The 21535-nt window shown below is 38.5% G+C and overlaps 1 protein-coding gene across 2 annotated transcripts; it reads right to left on the bottom strand.

The window, feature by feature from the left end:
• Positions 1 to 1483: 1483 nt before the first annotated feature.
• Positions 1484 to 12755, bottom strand: LOC110678556 (putative nuclease HARBI1). Of its 2 annotated transcripts, XM_021851570.1 has the most exons (5): positions 12436 to 12748; positions 12213 to 12380; positions 11832 to 11971; positions 11203 to 11380; positions 1484 to 2267 (listed from the first exon to the last, which is right to left on the bottom strand). In XM_021851570.1, the coding sequence occupies exons 2-5, from the start codon at positions 12375 to 12377 to the stop codon at positions 1608 to 1610; spliced, it is 1143 nt and encodes a 380-aa protein (XP_021707262.1). In that variant the 5' UTR covers positions 12378 to 12380; positions 12436 to 12748; the 3' UTR covers positions 1484 to 1607. The 2 variants fall into 2 exon arrangements, with proteins under 2 accessions (XP_021707262.1, XP_021707265.1); XM_021851573.1 differs by lacking the exon at positions 11203 to 11380 and having other exon boundaries at positions 2174 to 2267; positions 12436 to 12755.
• Positions 12756 to 21535: the final 8780 nt, after the last annotated feature.

Consider the following 21535-nt stretch of genomic DNA (forward strand, 5'->3'; position numbering starts at 1 on the left):
GGTTAAAGTACAGAGACCTTGGGAGACTTTCAAGAACTTCGGCAGGTTATTTGGGACTTCTCGGCAAACTTGGGAAACTCGGCAAAACCATAAGATGATTTCGTAAGACTAAGAAGTTTGTCAGCTCATGAGAAACTAGGGCAGAACTCTATCAAGATGTCTTATGAAATCTCAGGTATTCAATTACACCCTTAAGAACTTTGGTAGACTCTCAAGAATCGAGCTGATTGGAAGACTGACATTCGTTCAGAGAGAACAAGTAGCAGTGTATGTGAAAGTCTACCGTAGAACTGTACAATTCGGTATACTAAATACGTTGGTAGATGATAAAGAATTTTTAAATATATTTATAGACATCATTAGACCTTTAGAGCCTTCAAAAATCTGTTTTTCAAAGTATTCAGTAGCCCTTCTGAATCTTTAGTTGACCCTTGAAAACTCGATAGACTTTTGTAAAGTTTTGAATACATTATTGAACCATAAAAGAGCTCTATAGACTATCAGGGACTTCAAACAGCTATTCAGAATATCTCTAGTCATATCGAGTTGCGAACAACTCAAATGAGTTACGTTATGAAGTATTGTTATATAATGAGTCACAATTCAACTTAAATGAGTTGCGTCATGTACTCTCAGAAGGCATAATACGGTGGCGAAAACCGCGTTATCACGATACCTTTTAATCCTAGATCGTGCGCATCCTGGAATCCCGAGCAAAAGGAAATTGCTACTGAATACCGAGCTGTAGAACCTTATAAGGTATTCCATACCAGATAATTCCCAATACTTACAACCTGAATGAGGTATAAAAGAAGAGCCCTCCATAAGAGGAAAAATACCTCAAATAATATCTCATGAATGTTCTACAAACACCAATCTGATAACTAGATCAGGTGTACACTTTTGAATTTTGACTTGATGGGGTAGCTCACCAAACCTTAAACAATCTAATATCTCTCTAAATGTCGTTTACAAGTAGGGCACGGGCTGTTCAACATTTGGCGAGAAATAAAACCGTTCAACAATTAGCGACTAACCCTAATTAACCGTTACAAATCTTTTCATAGTATATCAATTTTTGATCACTGCTTTTCCACGTTTGCATTCAAATTTCTATCCTTATATATTTTAATATGTATTCTCTGGCCAAATCAGAGCATGTAAAAAGTATTCATCTGAAAGCTAAGTATGTTGCAAGATGAGTTCTCTATAGTTGTAACAGTAGGCATTCATGGAAATAAGTGATGGGAAATTGAGACATGACCAGAAACTGGTACATGATCGTATTTGTGACAATCTGATAGTATTCACTACACTTTTTTTAGTCGAGCACTCGACACTGAAGAAGTCTGTAAGTCGCAGACGAAACAGGCCTATCTGATAAGATAAGCAACATATTGGAATTTAAAGGTATTTGCTCGCCTCACTAGTGAATTTTAGCATTTTATGTTTTCTTTTGCAAAAGTTAGGTGAAGTCTTGAAGTTCAATTTGTGGTTTTCTGTTAGTTTTATTTTATATATTTGCGATACATTTTGTACAGATTTTGATAGATATCTTGCATATTTTGTATATGACATTTTATTGTGAATCTAATGTGCTTTGCTTATTACAAATTGTTGGCTATATTATCTCTCTTGATTTCTCCAAGTCTCCGAAGAGCAGCGTCTCTGATATCTGGATCGCGATAGGCAGCTGTATTCCTTACCTCAGCTTCATTATTTAAACCGTCCTGAATGTTCTGAATGTCCTCAAGGTGATCGTTTAAACTAATGCAAACGTTATGCAATACGCAACATGCCATGACAAACTTGCACATTCTCTCCACTGTGAAAAAATCCAGTCGCACAAGTTGTCTAAACCGATTTTTCAATAAACTAAATGCATTTTCAATTTTGACTCGTGTTTGAGCATGCATTAGATTATATTTCCTCCTTTGTCGATTCATTCGTCCGTCGTTCCTGTAGGGTGTTAATAAATATTCGCGCAGAGGGTATGCTGCGTCACCAAGAAGATGATATCTTTGGTCACAAATCCCTGGCAACTCGTCACTTAACGGGGATAGAGTAAATATACGGGAGTCGTGGATTTTGCTTGGAGACCCAACACAGATATCCAAGAATTTCTGATCAGCATCACAGACTCCTTGAACTGTCATTGAAACCATATCGTGCCTATTGATGTACGTTGATCTTATCTTGTTGGCTGGTTTTCGGATGGGTATGTAGGTACCATCGATGCAGCCAATGACATTCTCAAATCTGGATAGCTAGAACATAAAAAAACAACATGAATTTGAAAAAAAATATTTATAATACATAGGGCAAAAAAATGACTTGGGCACCTCCATGATTCCCTTTGAAACGGAGCGTTTTTTTTTTTTTCAACCAAATATAAATCCAATACAAAAAAAACAAAGTGAATTGTGAAGCACAAGTGCTGAGAATAGGATTCGGCGAATTTATAAATTCCGGCATTTTATTTTTTCTTAAAGCCTCTTGGTGTTACCTTTTTTTGACAATAATAAAAAAAAATATTATACTTTTGAAAATATTACGCTCCTGTACATAAGGCTACAAGTAACTCTAATTATATACAATCGATGTTTAATAGGAAAAGCGGCAAGTTAGGTTACCTTGTTTGTAGAGAGCATTTATGTAATTTTTTTTACTTTTTTAATTCAGGAATGGAATTTCTCCATAAACTCCTTCAAGGATTCTTTAGGAATTTTCGCCAAGCATTTTCCACATAATTCTTTTGTAAATTCCTTCAAAAGATAATACAGGATTTCTTCAGGACACTTCTCCATGGAATGGAACTGCAATTTCCTACGGAAATTCTTTTGAGATCTTCATCGGAAATTTCCTCCGTATTTTTCTTCGGAATCTCCATCGTAATTTTCTTTGAAATTCCCTTCAGAATTTGCTTTGGAATTTCTTCAAAATTTACTTCGAAATTTTCTTTGGAATATTTTTTAAATTTTTCGGAATTTCCTTTGGAATTTATTTGGCATTTCCTTCGGAATTTGCTTAAGACTTTTATTATCGGAAACTTCTTCGAACTTTCCTTTATTTTTTCCAGATTTCCTTCTGGAATTTACATAGGAATTTTATCGAGAATTCACATAGGAATCTTTTTTTGAATTTACAATGGAATTTTCTTCGAAGTTTCCTTTGAAAATTCGTTTGGAAATTCCTTAGGAATATTCTTCGTAATTTTTTAATTGGAATTTCTTTTGGAATTTTCTTCGGAACTTCGTTTGGATCTTCATCTGAATTACACACAATTTCCTTCGGATTTTGCTTTGGAATTTCCTTCGCAATTTGCTTTGGAATTTTCATAGAAATTTACATAGGAAGTTTCTTTGGAATTTCTGTGGAATTTCCTGTGGAATTTACATAGGTATTCCCTTGGGAATACTATTTGGAATTTCTTCGGATTTTTCTTCAGATTTCTCTTTTGGGGATTTATTTTAGAATTTTCTGTGGGATTTACATAAGAATTCCCTTCATAATTTCTCCGATTTTTTTTTAATATCCTTCGAATTTTTTTTGTAGTTTTCTTCGGAATTTTCTTTGAAATTTACATTGGAATTTCCTTTAGAATATCGTTCGGAATTATAATTGGAATTTCTTTCGGAATTTCCTCTGGAATTTACTTAATTTAATAAATTTAGATTTAAATAATAAACAATTATTAAATATTAAATACTAGTTTTAAATTTACTTAATTTAATATATTTACTTTACTCCTTCGAAATTTATTTTCTAATATCCTTCGGAATTTCCTTTTTCAATTTCAAATTTGGAATTTCCTTCGTAATTTGCTATTGGGGATTTCTTTTCAAATTATCTTTAGAATTGTTTTGGAACAACCCTTGGGATTTCTTTCGGAATTTTCTTTGGGATTTTTTATTTTAGATTTTCCTTCGGCATTTCTATCGGAATTTTCGTTAAAATTTGTTTCGGAATTTTTATTGGAATTTCCTGTGGAATATTATTTGAAACTTCCATTGGAATTTCCTTCGGAATTTCATTTAAAATTTCCTCTGAAATTTTCTTTGGACTTTCCTTCGGAATTTACTTTGAAATTTTCTTTGGAATTACTTTTGGTATTTTTTTTGGGTTTTTCCTAGGAATTTCTTTTGGAATTCCTTTCTTTCTCCCAAAGGACGTTCCTTCCAAAAACTCCAAAGAAAATTCCAAAAGAAATTCTAATGAAAATTCCAAAGAGGAATCCAGAGAAAAATCCGATGGAAATGTCGAGAGGCAAAGCCAAAAGAAATTCCGAAGAGAAATTTGAAGAAAATTCCAAAAGAAATTCCTAGGAAATGCCTAAGGAAAATTAATAGGAAATTCCAAACAAAATTAAAAAATCCAAAGAAAATTTGGATGTAAATGCTTGAGAACAATCCAAAGGAAATTCCGAAGTAATTTCTAAGTAAATTTCGAACGAATTTCCAGAGAAAATTTCAAAGAAGACTCAAAAGGCAATTTCAAAAAAAAAAAAAAAAAAATCGTAATGTATTTCCGAAGAATTAATGCCAAAGAAAAACCCAAAGTAAATTCCTAAGAAAATTCCAAAGGGATTTTCAATGGAAATTCCTAAGGTTGTTTCAGAGGAAATTATTAAATTAACCCCTCTACCGGCAGCTTCATTTTTTTACCACAAAAAATATTCAAACTGCGATAACTTTTTCGTTTTTCGATATTTTGCACCATTTTTTCACAGGCCTTCAAAAAAGTCATCTATTGTTAGAATCTGTAACAGTATTTATCATTGGTCATATGATTTTGAAGATATTGAGATTTCCTTGGGGGACCGACAATCGCTATATAAAATTTCTTTGATCGCCATTTTGTTTTTAGTCAATTTATCAAAAACAAAAAAAAACTAAAATATAGGCTATATAATGATAGGTTATCAGGAGCTTCTTTGAAAAAATCATACGAATCGGTTGAGTGTTTTCCAAGAAAACTGAAAATTACAAAATGATGTTTTTTGAAGTTTTCAAGATCTTCATAATGCCTGATTAGTACCAGAAACAGAAATGTTCTTTACTCAAAAACGGTTGCATCAATTTGCTACATTTTTTCACAACAGACTCACAATGAAGTGTTGTTTTGAACAGCGAATAAGCGATCATGAGAAAAAAAATCTGTACACTGAGATATTTACGTAAATTATACCAAAATGTCGGTCCTCCAAGAAATTTATGAATATCTCCGGAATCAGATGCCCAATGTTCAATATCAACACAGATTTTTAAAATAGAAGAGTTTTTTGAGAGCTTGTGAAAAAATGGTGCAAAATATCGAAAAACAAAAAGGTTATCACTGTTTGAATATTTCTTTGTGGTTAAAAACTGAAGCTGCCGGTACAGGGGTTAATTCAAAAAGAAAATTCCAATGTAAATGCCGGAGAAAAATCCAGAGTAAATTCTGAAGAAAATTCCAAAGAAATTTCTGCAATAAGTTCCACAGGGAATCCCAAAGAAATGTCTAAACGAAACTCCGAAATAAATTCCAAAGGAAGTTCTTAAATTTATTCCAAAATCAATTCCAATGTAAATGCCGAAGAAAAATCCAGAGTAAATTCCTAAGGAAATTCCGAAGAAAATTCTGTAATAAATTCCACAGGGAGTCTCGAAGAAATGTCTAAAGGAAACTCCGAAGAAATTCCTCAAGGAACTCCGACAGAAATTCCTAAGGTTATTCCAAAGTAAGTTCTTAAATTAATTCCAAAATAAATTCCAATGTAAATACCGAAGAAAAATCCAGTGTAAATTCCTAAGGAAATTCTGCATTAAACTCATTCCCGAAGAAATGTCTAAAGAAATTCCTCAAGGAACTCCGACAGAAATTCCTAAGGTTATTCCAAAGGAAGTTCTTAAATTTATTCTAAAATAAATTCCAATGTAAATGCCGAAGAAAAATCCAGAGAAAATTCCAAAGGAAATTCCGAAGAAAATTCTGTAATAAATTCCACAGGGAGTCTCGAAGAAATGTCTAAAGGAAACTCCGAAAGAAATTCCTCAAGGAACTCCGAAAGAAATTTCAAAGGTTACTCCAAAGGAAGTTCTTTAATTTATTCCAAAATAAATTCCAATGTAAATGCAGAAGAAAAATCCAGTGTAAATTCCTAAGGAAATTCCAAAGGAAATTCCGAAGAAAATTCCTAAGGAAATTCTGCATTAAATTCCACAGGGAATCTCGTAGAAATGTCTAAAGGAAACTCCGAAAGAAATTCCTAAGGTTATTCCAAAGGAAGTTCTTAAACTAATTCCAAAAGAAATTTGAATGTAAATGCCGAAGAAAAATCCAGAGAAAATTCCTAGGAAAATTCCAAAAAAAAACTTCGAAATAAATTCCACAAGGAACTCCGAAAGAAATTCCTAAGATTATTCCAAAAGAAGTTCTAAAATTTATCCCAAAATAAATTCCAATGTAAACGCCGAACAAAAATCCAGAGAGAATTCCGAAGAAAATTCCAAAGGAAATTCTGCAATAAGTTCCACAGGGAATCTTGAAGAAATGGAAACTCCGAAAGAAATTCCACAAGGAACTCCGAAGGAAATTCAAAAAAAAAAAATTCCAAAGGAAATTCCCAAGGTTGTTCCTAAGAAAGTTCTTAAAAGAAATTCCTCAAGGAACTCCGAAAGAAATTCCTAAGGAATTTCTTAAAATTATTCCAAAATAAATTCCAATGTAAATGCCGAAGAAAAATCCAGAGTAAATTCCTAAGGAAATTCCAAAGGAAATTCTGCAATAAATTCCACAGGGAATCTCGAAGAAATGTCAAAATAAAACTCCGAAAGAAATTCCTCATGGAAGTCCGAAAGAAATTCCTAAGGTTATTCCAAAGGAAGTTCTTAAACTAATTCCAAAAGAAATTTGAATGTAAATGCCGAAGAAAAATCCAGAGTAAATTCCTAGGAAAATTTCAAAAAAAAACTTCGAAATGAATTCCACAAGGAACTCCGAAAGAAATTCCTAGGGTTATTCCAAAGGAAGTTCTAAAATTCATCCCAAAATAAATTCCAATGTAAACGCCGAACAAAAATCCAGAGAGAATTCCGAAGAAAATTCCAAAGGAAATTCTGCAATAAATTCCACAGGGAATCTTGAAGAAATGGAAACTCCGAAAGAAATTCCATAAGGAACTCCGAAGAAAATTAAAAAAAAAAATCCAAAGGAAATTCCCAAGGTTGTTCCTAAGAAAGTTTTTAAAAGAAATTCCTCAAGGAACTCCGAAAGAAATTCCTAAGGTTATTCCAAAGGAAGTTCTTAAATTTATTCCAAAATAAATTCCAATGTAAATGCCGAAGAAAAAGCCAGAGTAAATTCCTAAGGAAATTCCAAAGGAAATTCTGCATTAAATTCCACAGGGAATCTCGAAGAAATGTCAAAATAAAACTCCGAAAGAAATTCCTCATGGAAGTCCGAAAGAAATTCCTAAGGTTATTCCAAAGGAAGTTCTTAAACTAATTCCAAAAGAAATTTGAATGTAAATGCCGAAGAAAAATCCAGAGTAAATTCCTAGGAAAATTTCAAAAACAAACTTCGAAATGAATTCCACAAGGAACTCCGAAAGAAATTCCTAGGGTTATTCCAAAGGAAGTTCTAAAATTCATCCCAAAATAAATTCCAATGTAAACGCCGAACAAAAATCCAGAGAGAATTCCGAAGAAAATTCCAAAGGAAATTCTGCAATAAATTCCACAGGGAATCTTGAAGAAATGGAAACTCCGAAAGAAATTCCATAAGGAACTCCGAAGAAAATTAAAAAAAAAAATTCCAAAGGAAATTCCCAAGGTTGTTCCTAAGAAAGTTTTTAAAAGAAATTCCTCAAGGAACTCCGAAAGAAATTCCTAAGGTTATTCCAAAGGAAGTTCTTAAATTTATTCCAAAATAAATTCCAATGTAAATGCCGAAGAAAAATCCAGAGTAAATTCCTAAGGAAATTCCAAAGGAAATTCTGCATTAAATTCCACAGGGAATCTCGAAGAAATGTCAAAATAAAACTCCGAAAGAAATTCCTCATGGAAGTCCGAAAGAAATTCCTAAGGTTATTCCAAAGGAAGTTCTTAAACTAATTCCAAAAGAAATTTGAATGTAAATGCCGAAGAAAAATCCAGAGTAAATTCCTAGGAAAATTTCAAAAACAAACTTCGAAATGAATTCCACAAGGAACTCCGAAAGAAATTCCTAGGGTTATTCCAAAGGAAGTTCTAAAATTCATCCCAAAATAAATTCCAATGTAAACGCCGAACAAAAATCCAGAGAGAATTCCGAAGAAAATTCCAAAGGAAATTCTGCAATAAATTCCACAGGGAATCTTGAAGAAATGGAAACTCCGAAAGAAATTCCATAAGGAACTCCGAAGAAAATTAAAAAAAAAAATTCCAAAGGAAATTCCCAAGGTTGTTCCTAAGAAAGTTTTTAAAAGAAATTCCTCAAGGAACTCCGAAAGAAATTCCTAAGGTTATTCCAAAGGAAGTTCTTAAATTTATTCCAAAATAAATTCTAATGTAAATGCCGAAGAAAAATCCAGTGTAAATTCTTAAGGAAATTCTGAATTAAATTCCACAGGGAATCTCGAAAAAATGTCTAAAGGAAACTCCGAAAGAAATTCCTAAGGAAGTTCTTAAATTTATTCCAAAATAAATTCCAATGTAAATGCCGAAGAAAATCCAGAGTAAATCCCTAAGGAAATTCTGCATTAAATTCCACAACCGAAGAAATGTCTAAATAAAACTCCGAAAGAAATTCCTCAAGGAACTCCGAAAGAAATTCCTTAAGGAAACTCCGAAAGAAATTCCTAAGGTTATTCCAAAGGAAGTTCTTAAATTTATTCCAAAATCAATTCCAATGTAAATGCCGAAGAAAAATCCAGAGAAAATTCCAAAGGAAATTCCGAAGAAAATTCTGTAATAAATTCCACAGGGAGTCTCGAAGAAATGTCTAAAGGAAACTCCGAAAGAAATTCCTCAAGGAACTCCGACAGAAATTCCTAAGGTTACTCCAAAGGAAGTTCTTTAATTTATTCAAAAAAAAAATCCAATGTAAATGCAGAAGAAAAATCCAGTGTAAATTCCTAAGGAAATTCCGAAGAAATTTCCTAAGGAAATTCTGCATTAAATTCCACAGGGAATCTCGAAGAAATGTCTAAGAAACTCCAAAAGAAATTCCTCAAGGAACTCCGAAAGAAATTCCTAAGGTTATTCCAAAGGAAGTTCTTAAACTAATTCCAAAAGAAATTTGAATGTAAATGCCGAAGAAAAATCCAGAGTAAATTCCTAGGAAAATTCAAAAAAAAAACTTCGAAATAAATTCCACAAGGAACTCCGAAAGAAATTGCTAAGGTTATTCCAAAGGAAGTTCTTAAATTTATCCCAAAATAAATTCCAATGTAAATGCCGAAGAAAAATCCAGAGAGAATTCCGAAGAAAATTCCAAAGGAAATTCTGCAATAAATTCCACAGGGAATCCGAAAGAAATTCCACATTCCATTCCTAAGAAAGTTCTTAAATTTATTCCAAAGTAAATTCCAATGTAAATGCCGATAAAAAATCCAAATTAAATTCCTAAGGAAATTCCGAAGAAAATACCGAAAATAATTTCAAAGGTAAATGGTAGATTCTGAAGGAACCTTCTCCAGGGAACTTTCCGACGAAACTTCTGGAGCTGTAAGATGTTGGCAAAGAGATTTGGTAAGGATAAGTACAAATTTTTATGAATATGAGATGAACTAGCCTAGGGCTGAAAATCTCAATGATAAAGAAAAAAAGGAGTTAAATTATAATATCAGCTGTCAGTGTGAACGGGGTTCGTGATACAGTTATGTACTAAACTATGTAATATGAACAAGAGAAACGTGAAAGAATTTCGGAAATCATTTGAACTAGTAATCCTTTATAAGAGAGATTCGCGGAAGCTGACATTTCTGTCAAAGTGTGAGCCAATCGAGCAGCGAGAGCTCTCAAAGCGTGAGCCAAACGAACATACGTTATGTTTGTTTTAAACTTTTCTTGAGGAGTAATGTAATACGCTTAAAATTATTTCGGTAAAAGTTGTTTTGCATGAATCAAAATATATGAAATATTTCCCTTTTTTTAGTTTTTGTCAATACTATTTTTAGTTGTTGACTTTTTCTGCTATTTATTATTTTGGAATTGTAGCTCAAAGATCTATAACGAAACAAAATACACTTTTAAGCAATGAGAAAGTCATGTCCGTGTTAAAATATTATTCTCAACGCCAAGCAAAATCAGCACTGCTGGTAAGTTGTCAAATCATTTCATTTTACTTCCACTAATCTCTCTATAAAGGATCACTAGTTTGAACCATTCTGCCCATAATTTCATAACTGTCCCATATAGATTTTCGAACGAACGCTTTTTTTATTCTTCAATATACACTTTACTTTGTAGATCAAATATAACACTTTGTTTGAAAATGTCGTGAAAAAATATATAGTTGGTGCAGTCCCATATTGAAAAATGGAGGTATAACAATTTCTATATGAACTTTCAACCCAAATAGCAACTACAAAACATGAATTGTGTTAAAGTTTATATTTTTTACTGCTCAATAGAAGTAAAGAATTCAATATCATTCAAACTTTGAGCGCTATTTTCTCAATACCTACTTTTTCTATATGGGCCACTCATGCTTTTATGAGCTGCATTGCTCAAATATGGCTGATTGCAATTTTGGGTACAGCTAATAAACGAATCCTATTCTTGGCATTTTTGATTCACTTCGGTAAGTGTGTTTTTGGAAGCTACTAAGCCTATATTTTGCAACGTTATGCACCGTTATTGTTATTTTTTGTGAAGTTAAAAAAAATGGTGAAAAAACCTGATACCAAGTGCATTATGGAATTTCCCAAGTATTACTTTACCCTATCGAAAAACTGATAAGAACGTCACAATCAAATGGGGCTCATCTTGCCTCGGCTATTTTATCGAGGATAAAATAGCTATTTTGTTATCGGGAAAACTATTTTTTTCACTTTTCAAAATTTTTGATGATTAAATGATAAAGTAATAAGGCCAAATATAAGAATAATTACTAGTTTTACCCAAAAAAAAAACAAAAGGTTTAAATAGGCTTAAATTGAACTCATCCTTAGAATGCTAATCTTGACCCGTCTACCCCTAATTTATTCTGTTTAAATGCAGTATTATTATACGTACAAACCTTTCTAAAATCTGCCGCAACTTGTTCTTTTGCCTCATCAGTATCAGGAAAGGCGATGACTTGTTTGGAGATGTCATAGAAAAAATCCAATACTGAATTCAGATGATTGAAGAAGGTTGATTCAGACATGTTGAAAAGATTACAAACTTCTCTGTATGAATCTTTGTTTGCGCTGAACCTATGAAAAGAATAATTTTTGGAATTAATATTTAATCTAACAAAAAGGTGGGAAAACTATTTTCGCAGATTATGCTATATTCATTCCTTTGATTTTATCCTGTAAAACTCAAAAAGCTTCTGTCTCCTGAACAAAACAAGTTTTGTTTGAGCACTTTTGCCAATTAGACGATCGATATTCGTCCTCATATATTTTTATTTGTTCACATTCAAAACCACTTTAAAGCGATTATATTTTTTTGGTTTCTAGGACAATCGTAGCTGAAAGATTTTAAGGCTGAACTACTGAACTTTCAAACAGTGGCAAATTTTCTACAACAAATATAGTAGTTATCTAGCAATAGTAGGAAGTCTACCAAATTTTCATTAATTTTGTAATAGAAGGATAATTATAAAATAAAAGCACTTTCAAAGCCTGGAAATGTTTTCCTAATGGAAAAAATGCAACTTACCAAATGAAGGCTAGCATTTGATTCTTGGGTGGAATTCCTTTTCTTCCTCTTCCCTCGTTAATGCGACCGTAGGACGATGATTGATATCGGTCGATTAGATGCTCTGCAGTACTCTTCTTCAGTCGGAACTGTTGGCGAAACTGAAATTTACAATAAAATCAAATACAAAACTTTAAAAAACAGCCCTGAAAGTCTAGAAATCGCCTGAGGGCTACAACCAACACAGAAAGCCAAGGCAGACGGTGCCTAACCATGCTCACCCCCCAAGACGGTGTAGTAAGGAAACCCCTCGGCCGGCAGCGTTCCACAAATATGCAGAAACAAGATTTATCTACTTATTTGTGGAATGGTGCAATCTGCAATAATTGTTGAAATAATTACCTGCTCATCGCTGTATTTATCAATGACATCTTCTACGAAGGTTTCCACTCGGATTTTGTTCACTGTTGGGTCGCCTGGAGTGCCAAAAAATATGTTGAAAAGCACCTCGGAGTCGGAATCAGAGTCATCCGATGAGCTCGAGACCAATAAATCTATCAAGTCCATCGTCTATAAAGATATCAATGATTATATATTGCAAAATTAATGAACTAGGATGACTTACCAGTAAACTTTTGAACAATTTTGTGCACCTTCTTCTGCAGTGCAAAAGTAAATAAACACTTGAGTTTGACAGTTCGTGTTTGCATGTATTGGTGAACCTGGGTTGGATCCCGAAAAAAGTTCAGAGCGAACCTGTTCGTGTTTGGGTCGGATCTAGGGCGAACCTGGGTTTGACTCTATCGAATAAAAAAACGTTTTGACAGCGGTTAGGGCGAAACGAGGGCGAACCTAGGTTCGCTCTAGGAATAAACGAAAACGCCATTAGCACCACCCAACAACGGTACACGGCTACCGAAAAAGAAGCCTTAGCAGTCCTTAACTCACTGGAGAAGTTCCGATGCTATATCGAGGGTTCTCGATTCACGGTCATAACGGACGCCTCCGCACTCACGTTTATCTTGAAAAGTACCTGGAAAACTTCTTCTCGATTGTGTAGATGGAGCCTCCTGCTTCAGAAACACGATATGGAGATAAAACATCGTAAAGGGGTGGATAACGTCGTCCCCGATGCACTCTCGAGGGCAGTCGAGGAAATTAGAACCAAATCCGCAAGCTCGGAATGGTACAACTATATGTACAAAAAAGTCCAAGAAGAGCCAGAGAATTTTAAAGATTTCCGTATCGAGAACGGAATTCTCAAAAAATTCGTGTCGGATTCAGATTGTGTAGATTACCGATTTGAGTGGAAAATCTGTATCCCTCACGAGCTCAAAGAGAAGATTTTATTTGAAGAACACGACGAAGCTGTACACCTAGGATACGAGAAAACGTTAGCCCGAATTAGACGGAGATTTTATTGGCCTCATATGGCCAAAGAGATAAAATCATATGTGCAAAAGTGCACTATATGTCAAGAGAGTAAGCCTAGCAACCAATCCCAACACCCAGTAATGGGACGTCAAAGAGTAACTACTAAACCTTTCCAGATTGTGGCACTAGATTACATCCAATCACTGCCTAGGAGTAAATCAGGAAACTGCCACTTACTGATTGTGATGGATCTCTTTTCCAAATATTGTCTGTTATTTCCTGTTCGAAAGATTTCGACAGCTTCTGTAATAAAAATCTTGGAAGAAAGCTGGTTCCGCAGATATGGCGTTCCTGAATGCTTGATATCTGATAACGCTTCGACCTTTCTATCCAAAGAATTTAAAGCCCTGTTGGAGAAATACCGTATTCAACATTGGGCCAACTCTAGGCACCACAGCCAAGCAAACCCCGTTGAACGGTTAAACCGAACAGTTAACGCCTGCGTTCGAACCTATGTCCGGACTGACCAAACTCTTTGGGACAGCCGCATCTCAGAAGTAGAACATGTACTAAACAATACACCCCATAGTTCAACCGGTTTCTCTCCTTATAAGATTCTTTTTGGACACGAAGTCATAGGAAGAGGAGATGAACACCGAGTAGATAGGGAGAAAGAAGACGTTTCGGATGCTGAAAGGCTAGAAAACAAGTTAAAAATAGACCAATCTATTCGAGACATGGTTGTCAAGAATTTACAAAAACAATACTCGAAAAACTCACAATACTACAATTTGCGTAGAAAGAACGTGGCACCGGTGTACTCTGTAGGTCAAAAAGTCTACAAACGAAACTTTAAACAGTCTTCTGCGATAGACAAATTTAATGCGAAGCTGGCACCATCCTACATCCCATGTACGGTAGTTGCTAGGGTGGGTACGAGTTCCTACGAGCTGTCCGACGAAACAGGAAAACCTCTGGGAATCTTCTCCTCCGCCGATCTGAAGCCACAAACCTGAAAAAGAAAACGAACTTTTACTAGTCATACCTCCAAGTTTTAATCAATGGAACATTGATGTAAATAACACAGAATACTTAGCTGAATGACTGAGCGATTCGCACAGTAATTTGTTTCCCTCTGGTGCTGCAGGCCAGGGTAAACACCTGAAACCGAAACAGAAATGATGTTGAGACAGAGTTTCAGAAAGTGATAGCGAGTAACCAACGAAACACAGAAGAAAAGTACTTACACAGAAGAATTTTCCTAATTCTCGTAAAGTTTATTGCGGTTGAATTTCCTGACCAACAGTGCAAGTGTCATCAAAACCGATCAATGAATATTACCACTGAAATTCGACCCGTTTTAGAGCGCTCAAACGAAGTAAACTTTTCGAGCATTGATAATTATTCGATTAGTAAACAACAACTGACAGATGGAATGGTAACTCGTCACTCACCAAATGAGAGATAGCCGTCGGTGAGAGTTCATGTTTTTTTGCTCTTTCCGCGAGAAAGAGAAAATAAAAACAATATGCGATCAGAGATTGCTGTGGGCGGAAAGACGGGCGGACACCGGAATAAAATCCCAGGAAACGTGAATTTAACGCGAACGAAAGATAAAATACCGCGGACTACTTTTACTAACTAAGTGCTCGTTTATTTTCTCTTACTGACAGTATCTTATACACGGAAAGAAAAAACAATATTCAGTTTTTATTCTCTGGATCAACTTTCCATCGGGGCGTATTCACGCTATCGGTGCTAAACACCAACACTCCTCTTCGTGAAGTAGCCCAATCCTCCTTCTCAGCCTCCACGGTTCGGTATTGGTACCAAACCCATGTCCAATGCAAACTTCCTGATCTTCAATGGTCCTAGCGGTTTAGTCAGGATGTCCGCGATCATATCTTCTGACGAACAGTAACGTAGCTCGATCTCCCCTGATGCACATCGCTCCTTGGTGTAGTGATAACGGGTATCGATGTGTTTGGATCTGCGTTTCTGTTGATCGAGTGCTACGAAGTCCATACACCCTTTGTTGTCTTCGTGAATTACAGTTGCATAATTCTGCTCCACGTTGAGTTCACACAACAGTCGACGGAGCCATATTGCTTGCTGTGTAGCCTCGGATAGTGCTACATACTCGGCCTCCATGGTCGATGTGGTAACACTGCTCTGTTTTCGACTTGTCCAGCTGATTGTTGCTCCTCCTAGGCGAAATAGATAACCGCTGCAAGACTTCCGGTCGCTGGTATCTCCAGCCCAGTCAGCATCACTGAAGCCTTCCAACGTCAACTTTGTCCCGTTCCTTCTGCCAAGTTTCAGACCGTAGTCCACCGTGTGAATTAGGTATCGCACAATCCTTTTAGCTTCCAGCCAGTCCAGTTCCGTCGGGCAGCTCACTTTGCGGCTCAGGATTCCTACGCTAGCCGCAATATCTGGCCGAGTGTTCGTAGCCAAATATAGAAGTGACCCGATTAACTTGTGGTATTCTACGTTGTCCTTCAAGTTTCGGCTCTCCTTCATTATCTTGAAGTACCCTTGGTCCAATGGATACTTTGAACCCTTGGCACCTTCCATTCCAAACCGCTTTACCAGTTTCCGTATGAAGAGACTTTGATCCAACATGAACGAGCCATCAGCGCACCGTGTGACACGGATTCCCAGGAAACATCTAACGTCACCAAGCTTAGAGATTTTTAGCTTACTCTGCAACGATTCTTCAATTTTCGCAATCTCCTCTTGTTGTGCACACACGATCAAAATATCGTCCACGTAGATCATCATGTACACCCAATCGCCACTGCGGAGTCGCTTCCGGTACAGACAGCTGTCGGCCTTGCACTGCTCGAATCCCATGCCAGTCAGGATATCCGATATTGTCCTGTGCCATACCCTGGCGGCCTGCTTCAGGCCGTAAATGCTTTTACGCAACCTGCAGACTTGATGCTCCTTCCCTTTCACGGCAAATCCGGGTGGCTGACGCATAAAAATTTCCTCGGTCAGCGTCCCGTATAAGTAAGCTGATTTGACGTCCAAATGCTTGACGATCCAGTTACGCCGGCCTGCAACAGTCAGTAGAACGCGTAAAGTGCACTGCTGCGCCACCGGAGCAAAAATCTCGTCGTAATCGGTTCCGATGCGCTGGGTAAACCCTTGCGCGACAAGCCTGGCCTTGAACCTCTCGACATTTCCGTCTGCGTCGTACTTTCGCTTGTAAACCCACTTGCTTCCGATCACGTTTCGCTTCGCTGGAGGATCTACTAGCGCCCAGGTCCCGTTGGACATCAGCGAACTGTATTCCTCACTCATAGCCTTTATCCACTCTTTCTTTTCAGCACAAGTGATTGCTTCTTTCAATGTGCTCGGCTCATCCGTTTCCAGTGCTACCATGCCCATCACGTAGTCGCTGAATCTCGCCGGCAGCGCTCCACGAGTTGTGCGCCGCGATTCCGGTCGTTGATTTACCGGACATCCCACAGTCTGTTCAGCATCCGCTTCTCCATCATCTTGGGCACAAGCTTCTGCAGTATCATGGAAGTCTTCCTCTTCGTCGCTGTCAGGTCTCCTAATCGTCTTCGGTAACGGCTCCAACTCAACCATCGAATCGGTGTCCTCAACTTTCTTGGGCTCAGCCGGTGCCCTTTCCGCCACCTGTGGCAGTCCGAACTCCAGATTCTCCACAAAACGGACATCTCGGCTTATCGTAATTCGACCGCTGTCAATATCCAGAAAACGGTAAGCCTTATGTTGGTTGGAGTAACCGACGAACATCATCTTGCGAGCCTTCACTTCCATCTTCTTGCGCTTATCCGCCGGTATCTGCACCCATGCCTCGCTTCCAAAGATTTTCAGGTGCTCGAATGACGGTTTCCGGCCGTACCACCGTTCAAACGGACTCATGCCGATTGATCGCGACGGCAAACGATTTTGGAGATACGTTGCAGTCAATACTGCCTCGCCCCAGTACTTTGCATCCAGTCCGGCTTCCAGCAACATACACATGGTCATTTCCTTCAGGTAGCGGTTGCGTCTCTCCGCTACTCCGTTCTGTTGCGGTGAGTATGGCGCCGTGAACTGGCTGACGATTCCTTCGCTTCGCAAAAATCCCTGCAACTCCTTGGCAACGTATTCACCACCGCCGTCCGATTGCAATACTCGAGGAGTTTTTCCAATCTGTGTCTTGCAGAACAGCACGAAGTCCTTTACCTTTTCAGCCACCTCCGACTTCCTCCGCAACAAGTAAACGAAAGCCATTCGAGAATAATCGTCAATGAACGTTAGGAAATACTGATTTCCGCTAGGTGTCGTAGCTAACGGGCCACTGACGTCGCTATGCACGACATCGAGTATCTCCTTTGAACCACGGTCAGCTGTCTTTGGAAATGGAGTCCGTGGCATCTTCGCTTCCAGGCAGCATCGGCAAACCGTACGCACACCGCAGTCTACCAGTTTCATGCCGTCAGCCGCACCGTTTTTGTGAGCCGCTCGGATCACTTCAACGTCCCGATGGCCGAGACGCCTGTGCCACGTATGCTGGCAGTTGAGTGTATGTGCCCCATCTACACTCACCATCGCTTGATCCGGATCTCGAAGTCTGTACAGGCTGCCATAGCGATCGGCTACAACTGCTATCTCGCCACTATTTTTACGGATCTCGCATCCGTTTTCCCCAAAAACAACATTGAAGCATTTGTTGGTTAGGGTACTCACCGAAAGTAATCCACTTGCTAGCTTCGGCACGTATAGCACATCCGACAAGGTAATGTCCACCGGCGATCCATCGTCCTTAACACCGGTAATCCTTCCGCTACCGATACCTTTAACTACGGCCTTCTCACCGTCAGCTAGCATCACGCTCATCCCTTTGGATTCCTGCAGCACATCGAAGAAACCTCTGCTCCCGGTCATGTGCCTCGACGCCCCGCTGTCCACGAACCAGCTGGTGGGTTCCACCTTCCCGGCAATCCAAGCAAGAGGTCCATCAAAAACGTTTTGAACCTGCTTTGCTTTCGCCGAATCGTCCTTCACTTGATTTGCTTCGTCTGCCTTCCTTCCAGATGCCTTCTGCTGGCTCCGGCAGTTCCGCTTAAGATGGCCGGGTTTCTTGCACAGAAAACATACCCGCGTCTCTTGATTGTTTTTGGCACCGCCGTCGTGTCGTGATGAACGATTTTTCGAACGATACTCCACCTTCAGTGCATTTCCTCCTGCTGCACCCGACGATCCGGAACGTTCACGCCGCTTTTCGGCTTCGGCAAGCAACTTGGCCTTAACTAGTTCCAAAGTTAGCTCTGCACTGGGACGCTGTTCGAGGGCAGTCACTAGCGCGTCGAAAGAGTCCGGCAACGAACAAAGCAGCATCGCTACCTGCAACTTATCCGGGATGGGATCACCGACATCCGCAATCCGCTGCAACAATTCCGTGAACTGCTGCAGGTGCCCTTCCATGTCGCCGTCTTCTCTCAACTCCAGATGGGTGAGTTTCTTGAGAAGGTAAACCTCGGATCCCTTGTCGTGGTAGTCCTTCAATGCTTGCCACGCATCCTTCGCACTGGTGCAGCTCCTCACTAGGCTCGTTTGGCTGTCATCGATACAAAGGCCAATCGTCGCACGGGCCTTCAAATCCGCCTTGTTCCAATCGTTGGTAACCGGTTCGGGTTTTGCCTGGCTGATGACGTCCCACAAATCCTCACGCACGAGCAGCATTTCCATCCTGAATTTCCAGGATTGGTAATTGTGGTTCGACAACTTCGGGAGTGGGAACCTCTGCTGATCCGCCATTTTCTCCGTCCACACCCGGCAGCTCCTGCTCACAGCGATGAAAAAAACTTCCGATACTTTACCGACTTTTACGACCGAAACTTTAAACGATTCGCGTTATTTCCGCTGGGCCCATAACCTGTGGGCGGAAAGACGGGCGGACACCGGAATAAAATCCCAGGAAACGTGAATTTAACGCGAACGAAAGATAAAATACCGCGGACTACTTTTACTAACTAAGTGCTCGTTTATTTTCTCTTACTGACAGTATCTTATACACGGAAAGAAAAACAATATTCAGTTTTTATTCTCTGGATCAACTTTCCATCGGGGCGTATTCACGCTATCGGTGCTAAACACCAACAATTGCGTCAATAAAAGTTGCGTTTACCATTGGTAAACGAGTCTTGAAAATGAAATGGCTAGTAAAGTTTATACAAATTGCGGAATACAGTTTCTTTTCTCCCCGGTCGGAGAGGTATTGTAACCGATGGTTTCAAAGTTTCGCTTGTGACTTTGTCACAAAGCATTAATAAGATCGCCTCCTTGAATACAACCCTGGACATAACTCACAGAGCAGCATAAAAGTCGCTCTTTCTCCCGAACATAACCCTTTCCCAACGGTACCACTCACCCTGCTCACGTTTGTTGACAGCGGTTTGAGCCACGGCAAAATAACCCTAGCCGAGAGCAGACATAGGTAGGGCAAGGGGCTATTATACACGCAAAGAGAATAAATATACAAATACGAAATAATCGGCATAGATCGTATTTCTTATGGAAATTAGAGACGGTTTGAGTGAGCTTGGCTTTCTAGCATCGCAAGTTCTATTCTGTCCCGACCACAGCCGCGAGCAGTTAGTGCGCGCCGTGTGTAAAGTATTAAAATCAAAAAGTATGTGATATGAGCGAGTAGTGATATTTTTTACATTTTGCTATGTTTTTCCAATTGTAGGTGAAAAGTCATCTCAAAATCAATTTTCCTAAAAGTAGTGTTAGTAGTGTATTAAAAGTTGTAAATTAAAAGTGGTTAGTATTGTAAAAAGTTGTCATAAGATAAAATGCCTAAAATCTATTGTTATATCACTAGGGCAAAGTGCGTTAAAACCATCCTGTACTACACCATACTACTAAGGAAAACCAAATTATAAGAAAAAGGTAATTGAGATAGTTTGTAAAGAATAAATCCTACTTGCGGTTAAATGTGCGGTTTAGTGAATTGTAATACTAATAATGGTGGATAGGTCCACAAAGGGCCTTTTTCTTTCACGTATCCATTCAGCTTTTGTCCGGGTGACAACGCTATTGAACGCCCAGACAAAGGACCGGGACAGGATAAAAGGATATTGTCCAACATCCTTAAGGACAGCAACCCGCCATTTTGTTTGGATCCTGGTGGCGTGGAAGGCATAGTGACCTGAACTGGATCGTTTTCCCAGATCGAACCAAGCTTTCAACCCGAGCTTTCAAGCCAGTCATCGTGAGTTACGATTATCGTCTTTCGTTGGGGAACCTGGCCCGCCGGTTTTCTACAACCACGACCGCCGCCGCCGGAAGTCATTCCGAGTAATTACGTTGCCCTCACGTACAAGACCTCATCCGCCACGAAGAAGCCCAGCCAACACTCCGGTTCCGTCATCGTTCTCACCGGATGTTAATGCAGCGACCGAGTCAAAAGCCCATTAAGAAAAACCGCAAGTAGTAGAAATATGTGACGTCACATTAGTGTTTAAGACCAAACAACACCCACACCTACACAAATCAATGTATGCTAGCCTTAATACAATGTTGCGCATGTTAAACGAAATATTTGGATTCATTTCGAAGTGTTGAAAGTTTCACTACTCGTATTTGAAGTTTTTCCCGTTAATTCCGGACTCAAAAAGGAGTCATCATGCCTCTCTCTCTGCGTGGTTAGTTCCGAACAGAAGTTGTTGTGTGGCTTTTGAGCATTGAAATCCATAAGGTTCTATTTGCGAATATTATCGACCCTAGTTATGCTTATGGGTATGCTCTAATGAATTGAGTTCCTGCTGGAAGTGAGTGTTTGACAGGTGGAGAGTTGTTGTGCCGTTTCCTTATTCCGACCCTGTGATTACCCTAATCCCACTGAGCATAGTCCAAGGGGGTTACAACAAAGAGGAAGCTGATACAATAACTAGGTGTAATGTTGCAGTAACGAACATTTTTGGATCTCATTTTTGTCATTTTCTCCATGTCCACGTTTAGTAAGATGAAGCGTTGTTGAAAATCACGGTGGATTTAATCCCAGGTCTCCTGTCAATTGACGCCGTTGCGGCGATCAGCTGTTCCGAAACGTCTCGTAAAATGGCTCATTAGGGTTTGTTCACAAATTTCATAACGCCAAAAATGGCCATTTTCAACACCCACCCACCCCTTCGTAACACGTTTTGTAATAATATCATCCAAATTTTGTATGAGCCGTAACATCACGAGGACACCCACCCACCCCCTTCAGCGTTATGAAATTTGTGAATGGGCCCTTACTACCTGTTTCGAATTCGATTAAAGCAGTGTGTAAGTGTTTGGTTTGTCAGTTGATAGTATTAAGGTGATTTTGTATTTTGTTT

Source organism: Aedes aegypti, chromosome 1 (genome assembly GCF_002204515.2).
Source record: "Aedes aegypti strain LVP_AGWG chromosome 1, AaegL5.0 Primary Assembly, whole genome shotgun sequence".
NCBI classification, from domain to species: Eukaryota; Metazoa; Arthropoda; class Insecta; order Diptera; family Culicidae; genus Aedes; species Aedes aegypti.

Bases quoted from the DNA above. Each gene is read 5' to 3' on its own strand.
- LOC110678556 (XM_021851570.1), bottom strand. From the start codon at position 12,377: ATGGACTTGATAGATTTATTGGTCTCGAGCTCATCGGATGACTCTGAT. The intron at 11,381-11,831 runs GTAAGTTGCATT...TTCTTTTCATAG, and splicing joins CAAATGCTAGCCTTCATTTG to GTTCAGCGCAAACAAAGATT. The intron at 2,268-11,202 runs GTTTGTACGTAT...TTTATGTTCTAG, and splicing joins TTGCGGCAGATTTTAGAAAG to CTATCCAGATTTGAGAATGT.